General features: G+C 46.7%; 2 protein-coding genes across 2 annotated transcripts; both read right to left on the reverse strand.

Moving 5' to 3' along the window:
• Positions 1-1,787: 1,787 nt before the first annotated feature.
• On the reverse strand, positions 1,788-8,126 carry LOC120702391. Its single transcript, XM_039986177.1, has 2 exons — positions 5,301-8,126; positions 1,788-3,443 (listed from the first exon to the last, which is right to left on the reverse strand). The coding sequence occupies exons 1-2, from the start codon at positions 5,774-5,776 to the stop codon at positions 2,132-2,134; spliced, it is 1,788 nt and encodes a 595-aa protein (XP_039842111.1). The 5' UTR covers positions 5,777-8,126; the 3' UTR covers positions 1,788-2,131.
• A 5,165-nt stretch (positions 8,127-13,291) lies between these two features.
• LOC120702392 (60 kDa chaperonin 1-like) lies at positions 13,292-17,094 on the reverse strand. The gene is made up of 6 exons (XM_039986178.1): positions 15,880-17,094; positions 14,603-14,746; positions 14,345-14,446; positions 14,142-14,220; positions 13,911-14,039; positions 13,292-13,469 (listed from the first exon to the last, which is right to left on the reverse strand). Exons 1-5 carry the CDS (start codon positions 15,940-15,942, stop codon positions 13,990-13,992), a joined length of 438 nt encoding a protein of 145 aa, XP_039842112.1. The 5' UTR covers positions 15,943-17,094; the 3' UTR covers positions 13,292-13,469; positions 13,911-13,989.
• Positions 17,095-17,322: the final 228 nt, after the last annotated feature.

Here is a 17,322-nt window from a genome sequence, read left to right on the forward strand (position 1 = left end):
TGTGACAGCACCTTAGCAGGCCACAGAAATCATGAAAAACCTACCCATTCTCACACAAATATCAGACGGCATGGAATACAAAAACAAAGGGTGACAAGGGACAATACGACCCATGAGGCATGGCATCAACCAGACAGCCACCCATGCCCCCTGCCGTGCCTTGCCTGCCTACGTCTATCTGATCTGATGTTGTAGGTTAACCAAAAAATGCCAATGGTCACCTCTTGCAAGCTCATATATATCCCTGTGGAACATGACACCATGATGATGTAGCACTCCCAATCATAACTGATTAGAACAACACATAATACTAGTTGCAAAAGGAAACTAGACAGACATTTTAACATAACCAAGTGTGGCAAGAATACTAAGATTCATTGAATTCTCTTGTATTTCCTCTTTCTAAAACACATGATATTCAGAATAAACTAATCAGTTCATTTTAAAAGCGGGAAGTAGTTAAGATTTGCTTCAAACAGGACCTAAATGTCCAAGTAAACGCTTTCTCCAACCATTCCACTATCCAAAATCTTAAAACCTACCACATCAATCTTTTTTCCTTTGACAGAGAATATTAGTGCCCCTAGCACGCTTAAGCACCTGTTGCTTTCTCCCCAGCCCTGTACTTTAGTCTTTGTAAACACATCATCAAGTGCAAAAGTCCAACCATCAACAATTGAATTATTAGCACGCAGAAAAGTCGCACTTGTAGACCTGAAACTGCGGTTAAATCTTCTCCAGCACGCCCCATAAATCCTCGAAAATTCAGAGATAATTCCTTGGCCACTGAGTTGCTCAGAGGTCGTGTGACTTTGCACAAAAGCACAGGCCCAAAGAAAACTGCAGTTCACACCTGACCCTAGAAGTACAAGAGCAACTAAGTTGACTCTGGTATAGAACAAGTGAGGTTACCAATTGGATTAGAAGCCCATTAGACATGCCGTAATGCTGACGCCGAGACCTGCTCCGGTCGTGCCTGGATGTTTACGCCGAGGCCGTTGGACGTAGACGGCTCCGTAGACCTCTTTGTACTCGTCGCGTATGCCAATTTGACTTGAACACACATCGCTTGAGTATTTTTTTTCTTTTATTTTCCTTTCAATGCCGCCGTGAATTGACTGCAATTCTAGCGACTTGGAATCTTTTTTGGCAGGAGTCGTCTATTGACTTTTGGAGATTGGCGACGTGAGAGATTCTTTTTGCAGGTGAAGATAAAGAACGCAAGCAAAAATATGATAAAACCTGGTGTGAAAAGCTGCCCCCCAACAGACTCTGAAAGAGCAACTAAGGCTTAATTTTGTCATCATGCTGTTTTTTAGCCGTTGATACCTTGTTATTGTGCACAGGGGGTACAATATGTGTCAGATGCTGAGAGTCGCAGTATGGGGGGAAAATGCAACTTTTAAATTCTTTGTTATGATGTTTGCATAATTTAACTAATGCGTGGAAGCACAATGTCTTGTGCAATGATTAACAGATGAAGTCAGAAGGAATTACATCACATGCTGTTGAAACTACTCCAGGTGCAGGCTGCAACAAGACTAAAAATTGGCTTCAATAATCTTTGTTTATAATGGCATTTGCAAGCCTGATTATTTGGTTAAAGAAAAAGAACTTGTAGGCATTACCATTGCCTTCAAAGTTCAAACAAGTAATATACGATATGTAATTTTATCATGACTATCCGGATGAGCATGACACACATGAACTGGGAAGTTCTCGACACAGACAGATACACTGCAACGGCACTGGTGACCTACCAATGAAATGCACATGGAATATCAGAGTTTACAGAAGTACATTTCATTCTACATAATCACAGTTTCGTAGAGTGAAATTAAATTATGAATGGAGATTGCAAGAGATTTTTGGACGGGTGGTGAACAAGGAACCATATCATCATCAGTTACAATTGTCTTGCAAGCAAAAGAATAACACATTAACAACTAGCACACTCTACCACTATGTCATCCATCATCATGCATCAAAGGGGCAACGCACTGGGATTAACAGTGTCACTGAAACACGACCAAGAAACAAGAAAGAAGAGAACAAATCCTTCTCACAAACACAACCTCCACAGCAATGCAATCTTTTCCTCCCAGAAATACACCGTCTCTTGAAATTGTCATCATACCCTCCCCCTGCCTTCGCCGGAATCAGCAACGGCACTACCCATGCCTTCGCCTTTCTCCATGCCAAGACCACCCATCCTCTTCTCATCGTCCATTCCCTTGAGGTGCCCCGCAGCCTTCAGCGCCCCAATGTTGCTGACATTGCCGAAGATCAGAACAATGATGCCTAGGAAGCTCCCAAGGAATGCAGCAGCAAATGATCCTCCAGCACGCCCAGGGCCAGCTGATGCAGCAGCGAAGCCAATCATAGCACCGATGCAGCGGACAAATGCATACCAGACTGCAAATGCACCCTCCTTTCCCGGTGGTGAGGCGTCAAGGAGCAGAATGCGACCAAATGAGTACAATATACCATTGGCAGTGCTCTGCACAAGGGCGATGACAATGATGTGGCCAGCTCTCCACCTGTGGCTCTTGAAGTAGAATCCAGCACCAGACACGAAAAGGCAGATTATGAAACCAAGCAGCTGCATGCGAACAGCATCAGCACGGATGATGATCTGGATTGGGTGGAGAAGTGGAAGTGATATCAAGGGGAACAGGAAGTAAAGGATCCAAAGCACGAGCACAAGCACAGGCTTGATGCAAACACCACCAATGGCATAGAGTGTACCACTAGTGAAGATGCACATCGTGGCAAAAGATGACAGGAACACAGCAACCAAGCTGCCAATGGCCTGTGGGTAACGCAGAAGGGTCATGCTGTAGCTGAGCTTGGTGAAGAAGTTGGGCTCGAATGCTGTGGCGGGTGATGAGCTGCTGGGCCTGTTTGTGAAAAGACCATGGCAGATGCCAATGAACCAGATAAGGCCACTGAAGATGGAGACGACCCAAAGTCCAGTGAGCTGATCAGTGCGCCGCAACATGTGGTACATGAATGCAGCCATGAGGGCTGCCCCAATGCCTCCAATGGCAGTGCAGTACAAGCTGAGCTGGCTGGCAGCAGCACGGCGACGAAGAACAAGGTGCTTGCCTGAGTCATGCGCAGCAAGGCCACGGATCATCAGTCCAAGGTTGCGGGTGTGCACAGCCTCAGCAACAATGATTGATCCTGCAATGAAGAGGATGTAGAAGAGGAACACCCAGACTGTCTTGAAGAAGCCAGTGAGCAGGCAAAAGAATGACCCAAAGGAAGTGGCGGCAATGAGGATGAGCGACTGATACTGGCCACGGTCAAGGTGGTGAGCAGTCTGAGTGAGGATCGGCGCCACAATGAGGATGCCAATTGCCCATGACAGACCACTCCAGCCCAATGGTGACAACCGGGATCCATCAATGGCAATGGAGTGCCTAGTAAGCCTTTGGTACCTGGCCACAGTCAACAAATTTGGTGTGAGCATATGCAAGTTTTGTGCATAACATGAACCTTGAATCGTAAATACTAAAGAATGAACACAAATGTAACTATAAACTTCATAAGTTACAGATTAACACAGTCAGAAAGAACATTTGAGAGTTTTTTTTGAAAAGAAACATTTGAGAGTTGGGATGTCAATGTTCATGAATTTAAGAATCAGCAATACCCCTCCCCTTTGCAATCAAGAGCAGTTAGTTGGTCTGGTGGATTTTTAAACATGACATGCTGTAGCACACCTACCAGTTGGCTGGACCTGCAGTTGGCCACCAACAGTATTTTTGGAGCAGAGTGCTGTTCTGTGTAATTGCAACGGTAAAGACCCTCTTTTCCTGTTCAAAAGGAAATGGGCCAAGGCCAAAGAGAAGGGGCAAAAGCATGGGCCTGCTTTTGCGCACTCATTTTTTTTCGGTTCTATCAAAAGTGAGACAAAAGCAAATGTAACCCCCAGCTGTGCCAACTAGATCTAACAGCTAACATCGTACCATATTGCAAAAGAAATTTACTGCTGGGTGAGTAGTAACTGGTTGAATTCAGCTGGGTCAGTATTTCATTGCTGTATTTTGATGCGGAAACTGGAAGCTATCTGAAGTATGGATTCAAGTTTCTGAACAATTTAATGAGATGCACAGGCCTCCTCTTGGCACCTCATAAATTTCACACTTATGGCTCCCTCTGCCCCTTTACCATCTCAGGAATAGCAACCAAATGTTCAACGTCACAAAAGGATTTCAAAAAAGTTTTGCAGACACACCCCTAAGAGTTTCTTGTTTGACCTTATCCTCCCAAGAAATCTTGTGACCCTCACTAGCGAGCTAACAAAAAGAAACTGACAAAAAATGCGTGTTCCAAGACAACATCTAGATAGAGAAAGAAAATCTAAATAGATAATAACAAAAAAGAAAGAAATGGGTGGTATGAAATACCTAGCTAAACACTACTCAACTAGATAGGGCCAAACAGTAGCATGTTTTGGAGCTTTGCTCATGAATCTCTTATCTGCTACTAATAATTGAGAGCACGGAAGTAGGGAATCTCTGAGGAATCAGGGTCTTTTTCTTTTATGTTTTCTTTTGCCAAGAAAAAACATCCAGTTTTTACGCTTCACCGGAGTTTTATTTCCACACTTAGCGTACGGGGCAGGTAAATAGCCGTGGTAGAAGAAACAACAGGCATGCACAACATCACAAGATGAATAGGACCAGCAATAACAAGCTGAAAACTCCAGAGGAGACAGAGAGCCTGGCGGCGCAAACAAGGCAAAAAAAGGAACATGTTTTCCAAGTGAAGGATGTAACGTATGCTTCCTAGTTTGATAAACAAAACAAGATTTGTTTTTAAGAAGACATCAGGTGGAAACCTGAAAAGCAGGCACCAACCTAGAGCTCTTAAAGAAGAGGAACAAGTGGGTAACTCTCGCACTGGGGGGGGGGGGGGGGGGGGGCAGCCTCAAAGCAAGCTCACTACTTAGTAGCTCGAAGTTTGAAAGAAAAGAGGTGAGAATCACAACTTCCTCGAAGGAAATAAACCTGAAAGACAGCTGTCTAGTTCAGAGACCCACCCTGTACTATCTTAGTTCTTGAGGGAAAAAGGATACAGAAAAATACCAGAAGAAAAAACAAATCACTAAACCCCTGAGAGAGGAACAAACTAAAACACCCATCTAAACCCCCCAAAAACACCCACCAAGAACTCAAAAACCAGGGCAAGAAGGGGAAATGGTGGGAAGCAAAATCTCAGAAGATTTATGTGAACACGAAGGGATAGGAAGATAGGTAGGCACGGAGGATAGGAGGTGGTGCGTCTCTTACATGGACATCTCATGGATGGAGCAGGTGGCGCCCTTGACGGTGTACTTGGACTCCGGCGTGAAGTCGGAGGCGGGGAAGGCGACCTGGGTGACGATGGCCGGGAAGAGCACCGGCAGCAGCAGATGGGTGATAAAGTAGGAGCAGAAGCCGTAGAGGTACCAGCCCACGAGCTCCACCATGGCCGGCGGCTCCTCGGGGATGACGTACGACGGCGCCGTCGTCTCGCGCCGGTACGCCTCCCTCACGACCTGAATCTCCCGGGCCGTCTCCTCCCCGGACTGGGGTGGCCCTCCTCCGTTGTTCCCGCCGCCGCCACCGTTGCCGCCGCCGTTCTTGCCCCCGCCGTTGCCGCCGTTCTTGGGAATGGCCGCCTTGTCCTTGGCCGCGGCGGCCGCCGCCGCCGCCTTCTCCTTGTCCTCCTTTTCCAGCGCCTCCCGCATGCTGCTCCGAGGCTGCGGCAATGGCTGCTCCGACATTGCTCCTCCCCTCTTGGCTCCCTCCCCCTCTTTAAGCAGCCGCTGCAGCAGCTGGGAGGAGTGAAGAGGAGAGAGAGAGCGCGCTCACGAGCTATGAGGAGGAAGTGGTTCTTTTGAGGAATCCTTTGGCCTTGGGTTTGGTTTGCTTGGGGTAAAGCAGCTGAGCTGAGCTATGGGGGTAGGAGGGGAGAAGTGTGACTGTGCGCCTCCCTGTGTATGTGTGTATGTGCAAAAGGTGGCGGATTTGAAACCTGGGATTGAACTGGGGTTTTGGGAGGGGTGGGGGGAGCTGGAGGAAGGAGGGAGGGAGTGGTGCTCGCCGTTCGGCCAGTGGAGGGGTGCTTTTATGGGGTGGGGTTCTGCTAGGGGGACCAAGGAAGAAGGACGGGGTTGCACACAACACTACTTCTTGGTGTTTATGAGTTGGCCGTCTGATGGGGGCTGTAAGGTGTGACCGTCTAGATACCGGTGATCCCTTTAAACCGCTCTATTACTTCAAATAATACTTGCTTACATATGATTTTCTAAACATGTGAAACTAAAGATTACGGTGTTCTCTTGTGTGTTTTCCTATCAGAAGAACCTATATGGTGCCAGGAGTAGAGATGTACAAACTCACTCGTAAGATATATTTAATTAAATTTTATTGTCTCTTATATATTTTTCTATCAGAAGAACCTATGTGGTGCCAGGAGTAGAGGTGTGCAAACTCACTCGTAAGATATATTTAATTATTTTTTGTTATATTGTATAATATCAAAAGGTTTAGAATAATAGTACAAATGATGACACCATCGGCCCGTAGTTTGGCACTTTGTGAATAGCGTATGAGGACAAGATAAGAGTTGGTTGAGTTTGTAGTTTTCAACCATGTTTTCATAAGATTTGTTGGCATCCCCCATCGTTTTCCATCATGAGTACTCAATTGATAAAAACGTAGACTTTAGGAGTACATAATTTAGTTTCATCTAAAATTATAGCATAGCAAATGACCAAGGCTGTGTTTAGTTTCTCTTTTTTTGAATTTTGAAAGAGAATCTTTTCATATTTGAAGTACTAAACATAAATTAATCACAAAACTAATTACAGAACTCATCTGTAAACTACGAGACAAATCTAATGAGTCTAATTAATCTAGCATTAGAGCATGTTATTGTAGCTTTACTGTAGCAATTTAGTGTCTAATCACAACCTAATTAGGTTCATTAGATTCGTCTCGCGATTTACAGTCCATTTGTGTAATGCAATTTTTTCCGACTATATTTAATACACCATACAAACGATTTACAAAATTTTTGGAATTTTGAAGTTTGAAACTAAACACAGCCTAAAGTTTCCTCATTTATTTTCATCTAAAACGGAAAGTACTGTTACTGCTACCACAAGAAGGGTACTCGAGTGGGGACCCATAGCAGTTCCTGGTGGAGAGGAACATGGGCCTTTGGATACCTAGCTCCATTTCCCTCCCTGTGCCCCAGGAGACCAGCGCCCACAGGTGGTGTGGTGGTCGCTGCTTTGAGAATCGGAAATTATGTTCATGTTTTTACAAACACCTCTCTGATCTTATCTCCACCTTGCATGCAGTGCCATGCGATATATTTCCCCCGGTTTTCACCTTCTACAATCTCACCTCATTTCATTGTCCTGAGGTCACGTTTTGTGTGCTTCTCTCTCTACTCTGCTCTCTCTCTTCTCTCTCTAGAGGTGATCAGAAAAAAAAAACTCTACCCGGGGAGGAAATGGCCCCACCGTTTTTTCATTAAAAGGAAGCCACACAGGCTTACCCGGGTAAAGAAAACCCCCGAACCCTGGCCCATGCCCGAGAGGGCCAAGCCTTGCGGCGAGCACAGCGATGAGATTTTTTTATCCAAACAGCCGAAAATTCACTTCTGATGAGAAACGAACTCAGAACCTGTTAGAGCGCGACGCTACCGGACCGGGCTATCTAACTGGCCATTAGGGCGCGACGCTACCGGACCGGGCTAGCCAACTGCCCCGGCCTTTTGCTCTCTAGGGGTGATCAGATGAGAGATGCGCACGCATGGCCCTCGCCACATCCATGAGGCAACCTCCACTTCGCTGTCATGACAAGCCGCTCATAACAATACTACTACCAACTTGTACAGTATAACAACTGCTGCTACGACTCGCCTTGCCTTGCCTTGTAGCAACTACTCCACATTTAAGCAAATAATGGCCGTCTGAACAAGATATGCTTTGGGCCTGCATCCGATCTCCGTCCAACTGCTACGTCGTGGACAGCGATACGAGCGAACTCTCACGCTGCGTCTGCGATGTGGTCATCAGGATGTCACAGGCCACGGTCACCACCCCAACAAAAGCCGCTTGCGTGAACAACATGTAACCGCTGTATTGTATACACACCCAGTGGAGATCATGCCAAGATTCGTGTGACAATGATCCCCAAGCCCAAATCACACTACAGTTGTGTTTTTTTTAAAAAAAAAGAACATTACTGATGTTTTTTAAGAAAAATAAGCATTACTGATGTTAACAAGCACTCCTCTAATGCCTTTCAGAGGGTCCAGGTCATTTGGATTCCATGCATTGCATGTGAACGAGCTAGTCTATGAAACTGCGAGTCTGCTACAGAGAGCATAAAGTGAGCCCGGGTGAGGTTTTTAACCTCACCTCACCTCCCCAGCCCAGGTCCTACCATGTGTGTACAACATGCAGCTCCAAGGGGCATGGTCACATGCTAGGGCTCAAGCTAAAAACCTCCCTCCCTCCCTTGGGGGGTTTATTTTTCGCTTGCTGGCCGGTTGAAGCACAAGACAAAAGGACCACCCCTTGCCCCCAAAAATGCCACTCGTCCTCGCCGGCTCAATTATTACCGGCAGCTTACTACTACTACACACAATGCAACGAGAACTGTGGCTCAGCTTAGCTGGCCATCGATCGAAAACGTGTCTCACTTGCATTATTAGTGTTAATTCAGCTTACTGCTACTGTGGCACACTACTACAGTGAGCACCTCTTTCTCCCCTGTCCTGCGCTGACAGTGAGTGAGTCTCTCACTTGCATGCATCCTGGTTACTGTGATAAGAAGGACCCGGACCAGCTCACCCACGACCCAACAGCCAAAGTAACCAGCATAATAGTGCACCCCAATCAGTGAGCAAACAATGCAGGTTGAAGCAGGTGAAGAAGCCTCTTGGCTTGCTCAAAGACTGAAAGCATGCAGGACACACTGGAAAACGATGTTTACAGCAAACACGAGCAAAAAAAAACCAATCAGTGGACGGACAGCACGCAGGAGGGTTATTAGAAGCCTGTGTGTGTTCATTTCATTTGTGTGCTGAAAGGGCCGGGGGTCCAAGAAGAACTTTGGTGTTCTCTTCTCAGACTCACGGTGCGCTGGCCTTTACAGAGAAACCATCTTGGATTCCAACGAGAAGGAGAGGGCAGAAAAGAGTTGCGCAATGATGCCGGCATGCCGCTGCAGCCCAGCAAGCAGCCCTAGCGCGCCTCTTTCTCTTTCCCGGGCGGCCCTTTTGACTTGGAAGCTGGAGGGATTGGATTGCAGAAACCTCGCCTTTGGCCCTGGCCCCCTCAAGAACTACCATTATTTGCACAAAAGGGCCCCTCTCTCAGCTTTTGCACCGCTAATGATATGCAGGCCAAGACAGCTGGTGTTGCTGTTCCCCAGGACCCCCAAAGCACCCCATTAATGGCTTGTTTTCTTCAAAGAAATCAAATGCAAAAACAACTCATCGCAACGATCGTCTCTTTCTCTCTCTGCAGCTGTCCTCTGCGTGCATTCAGGACTCGGCACTAGTCGTACCAGTAGAACTTGTAGCTAATTGGTTAAGACAGGTTGCCACTATGTGGCAGCTAGCGAGCAGGTGTGTACAACAGCATGTGGGAGTGAATTTGCTTCCTGGGCTTAGGTTTGATCGTTAGACGAGAATATTGCAGAGCTTTTCGTCTGCAGGACGACGACGACGGCTTCCTCTCCTTTTTTTTCACCCATCTCTTTCTTTGTGCGTTGTGAGCGTGCAGCTCAGGGACGGTCGGTTACTCTCACTCCAGTTCCCAGCTCGACATTTTCAGTTGGCCAGGCCAGGCATTACGTTTACATGTTGGCCGCAATGATGGCTGCTAGCTCATGCGGCAGGTATCCGTGTCTCGCTGGAACCAACCCAACAAGCAATTCGTGCGACAAAAAAGATCAATCGAAACAACCTTATTGCAAGTATAAACTATGCACAATTGTATATTAAAATTAAAAAAAAAGAAGTTCAAATTTAAATCCAAGAAGAGTCAAACTCGTACAATGGGCGTGTACGTATACAATCTAACGATGCACTAAGATGGTAAAGGGCCTAACATTTTGAACTAGAAAATCTAAGAGCCAGGCCTTAAAAGGGCCGGATTTTAATCTTATATAATTTGGAGCTAAAAAATTTAAAAGTCTTGTTGGACTGTGAAGAGGTCACTAGAGCCATGACCCATTACCACCTTACCATTCACTCGATCGATGGCAATCGCAACGGCTGTTTTTCTACCGACGACGTCCCGGTGCAGCTGCAGCTAGACGAGCTCGCAGGCAGGTCCGGACCAGTTGGCGAGCACGCGTACAAATAATGTTCCGTAGAGATGCGAGTAGGCCGGACAATACTGGACGAAGATACGGCCACGGAGCAGGAATGAGTAGCACTCTCACACCCAGGTGGCCCGGTCTAGTTTGTCCCTTTCCAACGGCCACAACTGGCAAGAGACGTTGTATACATGTCACGTACGATGGGCAGGGCGTGACAGGGAGATGAGCAGATGACAGAGGGAGGATTTTCTCCGCATCTTGTATGTCCGTAGGATAGGATCGTCCGGTTACCATTTTATAACAAATGTTTTGAACTTTGTACTAATCTGCAAATGTGGCCAAGTACTTTACTTTGTAGAGTACACTTGAAACAATGTTGGATCAGGTCAAGGTCAGGCGCAACAGCGGTGAGGATTGGGACGCATGCGAAGAGAGAGAGAGAGCGAGCGGGCGAGTTGTTTGTGCGAATAAACACGTTGCAGGCAGCATTGCAACGTCCGCAGCGGTTGTGGTTGCCTGGCTGCCTTCGAAGCTACCCATGCCTGGGTTGGGACGTTGGGTACGATGGCGTTGTTTTAAATTGAAGGTTGTCAGGCTCCCAACCCAAGTGTCGAGCAAGCAAGCAAGAATGGCTCTGAATGTGAAAATGGCATTGCTTTTGGCGACGGCGTTTGCAGTTAAAGGAAGGTAATGCCATAATGATTGCACTCCCACATTGGTTGGGGCATAATCTGGCAGCTCGGCGGGTGGGCTTACTGTACCACTGACACCCAAGGACGGGCGTGTAGATGCCAACTTTGAATGGCACATTCACAGCTCCAGGCATTAAAATCTCTCTACGCAATACGGTGAACGTGTACCGCAGATAATGTCAGCTCCAGGAACAATCCCTTGTTTTTCCAAGGTAGGGGAGGAAATATTGTTGCTAGTAGGAAACAAGGAAAGAAGTAAAGGATCAAAGGTGCAAAAGCAAGAAGAAAAGGACCAAAAGACAATCATCAAACGGATATATTTGCTAATCCACAAGAGGAAGATATTGCCCCAACCAACCTTTTATTATTACCCCTTTTCCTCCCCCATAGCGCTTTGGTTTGGCTTCTACTGGTATATTTTTGTGTACGTAGACGGTAGACCCCCGGCCTCACACCAGCTTTGTCAAATACTACACGCAGTAGGAGCATCTTCTAAAGCCAGGGGAAGGGGCAGGGGCAGCGGCAGTATGATACGAGCAGCATGGCATGGTAGTACCAGCAGCCAGCCAGTATATTTTACTCCAACGCGAGGGGCGGGGCTTTGGAGTTTGGATCGGCTGCACCAGCGGGCACACGCAACACGCGGAAAACAGTGTGAGAGCGTGCGGGCGCTGCGAGACACGGCACACGGGCTGGCTGGGGACTCCGGCGCGGCAGCCAGCGAGGCAGAGAGGGAGAGAACGAAAGGGGACAGAGGGATGAGGGGAGCCGGGGCCGCAACTCCACATAGACTAGTCACAGCTTTCCATGCAGGGAGGAGGAGGGCATCCAGATTCCAGCTCAGAGGAAGGAGAGGGGGCGGAGGACGAGGGAATATTAAATGGCCAGCCAGCCGGCCGTTGGGCTCTCCCCGGCTCCCCCCTCCCGTCGGCTGGCGTCGCATGGCCGCCGGCCGGCACCCGGATGGATCAGTGCGTGGTCACCGCCGCCGCGTCCCTAGCCTCCTCCTCCCTCTAGTGTAGGGACGGCGTTGCAGCTAAACAATCCATCATACTACTCGTACTACACATGCGTAGGAGGAATACTGGCATAGGATAGGTTGTAGTAGTAGCACTACACTATTGCTAGATACAACACTTGGGCGCCACAAAGGTGAAGGCTGGTCTCGCCATGGACTCATCTGATCGGAGGAGGTGCAAGATGCGTAGTACGAGCACTTGTTGTACCGCGTACACTGTGCGGTAAAGGTACCAGAACGGCTTGGCTTGGCTTGGAGCAGCAAAACGGTAGTAAGTATCTCCGTTCTGTTCTGGCCCAGAGCCCGGCTGATTGGCTGAATGGTCGGTCTGAGGAAGGGTTTTGGAGCTTCCTCCGGGTCCGGGCCCGGGCTCGGCTGATCGCGAGCAATGTAAAAAGGTCAAGGACTCAAGGCTGGCCAGGCCGAGAGAGAGAGGAGGAGCAACGACGGCCGGGCCGGACCGGGCCCCCACTGGATTTTGCCGTGCTGCTCTCTGCTCGCTAGGGTACTAGCCGCGTACCACCAAACTACTGCTCCTGCAGTGCCGACTGCCAAAAGACCGCAGCCAGCCCCTGCAGAAACAAACTGCCACATACTACGCACGCAGCCAGCAGGGGCAGAATCGCAGGGGCATCCGATGCGCGTGCGTGAGCGCGATGCTCCTCCCCTTGTCCATTGAGATTTCTGGGCCTTAAATATTTTGGATCAAACGGGCTTCCAGAACCAGAATCCAACCAAGACGTTAATTAATAGCCTCCGTACTTACTGCACCGTGTGCTATCTAGGATTTTTTTTTTCGTTAGTTTTCTAGGGGTCTGGATGAGCAGCGTGAATGCATGATGCATGCACATTTTGAGGATGAAACAAAACATGCGTTTTTCGTACTGGAAAAGGAGGTCGTTTAGGCATGTGTGTGTCCATGACCATGAAACATATGCATTGCCAACTAGAGCGTCATGGAAGCGACGTGACATGCATACCTGGATGGTAGTAGAAACTCGCCCCTCGTCCAGTCGTCCTCCACTACCCGTTACTCATAAGAAAACCGGAGCACCTTTTGGGGCCGTTAGAATCCAAGGCCTGCTGCCCTGAACGTGAGAGCAAGACTAGATTATGGAACGGTCAAACAAGCTTGCAGGGAATCAGGTAGCCTAACTTCTTCAAAAAAAAGAAAAGAATCAGGTAGCCTATAGGCTAGGCGCTAGGCGCCAGAGTCGGCCATTGGTTTACCTTACCAGCACTCCCAGCAGTCCAGCAGGCAGGCGTTCAGCCGTTCAGGCTCGGCCTGAACGAGTGAAGAACCACGCCAGAACTCAGAACTGATGTATGTCTTCGCCACGGATGCAGTACAGCATGATGTTCCAAGGGTCCGAGCAGCAGCACATCACAACCTTTTGTTTATCAAAGGAAATCTTCGAGCTGGAAAAGTCAGAAAAAATAAGGTCACGTGCACAGCTAATGTTTCACTGTACCAAAGCATTCACATCAACATATCAAATATATGCAATTGCCCCAGAAACTACCGCTTGGAGCTCACTTCCCTCTATAGATCTGCTCATTTTGTCAAATTCCAGTAGCCAATGATCTTAGATGTTACAACTTTGAATTATGTTTTTTAATTCAAGCAGACACATGAAGTTAATCCTTTTGCAGTTGCGAATGGAAATGGATTAAATTATATGCAAAGAGGGACATAAGATGAAAAGCATAGCTACATGTACAAGAACGTTTAAATAGGGAGTTTATCTGTATTCCAACAGAAGTGTTAGTCTAAAATCTTCATAGGTAGGATAACCAGAACTACACTACAAAATCTTCGATAGGTAGCCGTATCTAGAACTCCGTTACAAAATGGCATACCTTAGAGGGGCCTAGAACTTCCAGCAGCCATCAAGTCCTCGTACTTTCCAGCATTGTATCCATATCTCAAGTTGCCAGGCTAGAACCTGATTGCAAGGTGGGGGATCCCCCCCCCCCCCCCCCTTGACCCTTCAAAAAAAAACCTGATTGCAAGGATCTGTTTTTCAAATTTTATATTCACAAGCTGCAAAAACCATTCAACTATACTTTATAACTGAAAGGTATTCAAACCTGCCATAGCTCTGCTTATCTTATTGACAATAAATTTAAACGGATAATTCAGAGTCTTCCTCACAATCTCAGTCCCAACCTACAACAGTTTGTACAATATGTCACTATTTGGTGGCTGCAAGCATAACTCCAACTAAAGTTAAACATGAACTGGTAAAATAATAGGTTTGATGAGTTTAGACATGATGACTCCACTCTTCTACCTGCTGCTTATCATTCTCAAGAGATTCTATCATGGAATCAACTTTTGAAGCCAGCCTCAAAAGAGTACAGCCATCACCAACAAACCCTTCCTCAACAGCAGCCTAACCGAAAGCAAACGGCAATGAGTTAGCAACTGGATATTAGGAAAAGGTGTAAATAGTTAATACGTTGCTATAGCACATCACGCCCCAGAAGTTAATGAACTGCTAGAGGGAACACAGCAAGTGTGGTGGTTGAAGATGCAAAAGGGCATTCACCTTTGTTACATTCGGAGTATCTTCAGTGAAGGTTCCAATTGTTCTCCAGCCTATAGTAGCAAGATTGGGTGACTCCCTCATTTTAGTCAATAGCCACAGAAAAGAACCGACCAACATATGAGCCAGACTGTCAAGTGGATATACCTACATAACAGCAACAAAATTAGAGAGCTTAGCTAGCCTCTCATTCAAGAGGTTATGTTTCTCATATTCTACCTCAGTATCTCCACAGCTTGAAAGATAAGGTTAACACAAGACACACTGATACTAGGACAAGAACAAGAACAAGAGGAGTTTGATAAATAGATGTTCAAACAAGTAAAGAGCCACAGCAATTGGATGACATTACTCATTTGTATTACAATTCTGAAATAAGAATCAAGTTCATATTGTGGCGCGTTTGGAATTAATGATATACTGGACATAACAAGAAGCACCATATCTTGCCCAGAACATACCTCCTTTGACATATTTTTAGTTCACTGAGGAGAGGTTTTCCTGTTTCTCTATACCAAGTTATCTTTGGCTCCTGCAGAAACTACTGAATATCCTGAAAAATGGTAAACTTTATTTCTTCTCTTATAAACTGATAGCTGAATTCCAAACATGTATGGTGTTTTTTTAAACCTTAAAACCAGCACTTTCATCCACCACCAGCCAAATCAATGATCCTAGCAACTACTTGCTTGACAAATCTGGCTCCAATAAATACTGGATCCTCAAGATCAACCTGTTTCAGTGTAAAATATCCATTTCGAACCAACAACCAGGATCACGGTTAGCTTAGAGATCTAATGTTTATGTGATCTAAAAAAGGTTCAACTAAAATCGTCAATGAAGTAGAAATATACCATGATTGTGCATCTTTAATTGTTCAAAGAAAACAGAGAAATTATGAAGAAAAAAGCACAGAGCAAAACCAAACTGCGACTTCAATCTCAAGTGAGGAATTCAAAGCGATGTAAGAAAGTATAAAGACAGCTCAATGTAATATTGTCTCGCCTAGGATAGCCATCTATGCTATCAAACGACTTACTACTGCTGCGGAAACTGGTATAGAGTATAACAGAATAATATTCACAGAATTGCAGGTAATATTGTACTTGTACGTTAACCTAATTTTTCAGTGCTTAATATCAGAAGAGTGCATAACTTTATTATCTTCAATCTACTTTGAGAAAGATGACAGACAAGGCTGCTACTGAGAATATCGTTATTTTCAGTAAATTATAAGTTACCTTTTTTATTTTTTCCTTAATCTAAAAAAAATAAGTTACCTCTTTTGTTGCTGTAGCATCATTATTGACAATCTTAGGTGATCCACACACTATCAAGTACATTGAGCCCTTTCAGTCCACGAGTAAGCCCAACAATGTCTTAAAGCTTATTGGCACCAGTCTACATAACAGCACACCAATCAGCATGGCAAAACCAAAATTCTAGACTAGAGAGCAACTCCTCTGCAGCATTTTGATGACCACCCATCCATGTTGATATGCAATCCCTTATGAGCACTGGCTCAGTAAGACCGCACGTAATGGCCACGCCAAAGTTTGACATCATAATTGTCTGATTCATGACACCACTGCAGATTCAATAGCAGAGTTGTCCGGGAGAAAGATCATGTGCTAACTCACTTGCAGCTTCTCGAGAGCCAACCTATCCGTGTTGAAATGCTATCAGCAGCAGTGAATGAGCAAGAGTTTCAACTAATGGCCAGGCCAAAGGTTGAAGCAATAATTGTTGGACTGCTGCAGATAATGTCAGTTAACACTTATATTACTCAGAAGTAGAAGTACAATCGTTTATGCTGTTTGGATGAGCTAAAGAGAGATTCTGACACTCAGGAACGTACGAAGCAAAAATCTCAACAGTTAACATTTCAGCAATCCCAGGGAGAACACAACAACATGGTCAGCAGAAAATAATCCATTCTTACACCAACTCACAGATACAGTCATACAGCAAGCAAACAGCAACAGTCCACACCGCTCTGAATGACCCAAACTACCCCAGACGACCAGAACCATTCAAACAATTAGAGAACTGAACTCGTTTCCGTAAAACGAAGAGCATAAATAAACCCTGAAAGCCTCGGCTGCTAGGTGTCTGGATCCATTTCTAACAAGCCAGGCCAAAAAGGAAAGGTCAGACCGCCAAGTTACTTGCTGACCGATCAGCCAATGAACGCAGAGGATGAGGCCGAATCGACCACAATCGCGGTACTACACGGCGATGATGCGCCTACTGACCAGTGCGAAGCCCAGGAACCTACCCACCCCCGATCAGAGACGATGCTTGGATATATCCCCTCAAAAACTCCCCGGAATCTCACGCGATAGAATGAGCTGCGGTTGCAAACGGGGGAGGTCGTCTACGCGCAGAGGATTGGTGCGTCCGAGATCGAATCGCAGACGCGCGACCCTGCCGATTAAACCAACTCCGGCGGAAATTCATGCGCAAGCAGCACCGTGGGTCAGCGAGATAGGGGGGGGGGGTACCTGGACCTGCGCCGCCGCGCGCGATGAGGCGGGGACGGGGGCCTAGGGTTCTAGGAGCGGGGGAGGGATGGACTGGGTGAGGAAGCGGTTTGAATACGTTGACGGGAGAGAGGAGGACCACGGCCGCGGCGGCGGGAGTTTGGGGTTCCTTCCGCGACAAGGACGATGGCCGCCTCCCCAAAATTTTCGCTGACAAGTGGGGCCCGCGGATCTCGCTGC

The sequence above is a fragment of the Panicum virgatum genome, chromosome 4K (assembly GCF_016808335.1).
Source record: "Panicum virgatum strain AP13 chromosome 4K, P.virgatum_v5, whole genome shotgun sequence".
Lineage (NCBI taxonomy): Eukaryota > Viridiplantae > Streptophyta > Magnoliopsida > Poales > Poaceae > Panicum > Panicum virgatum.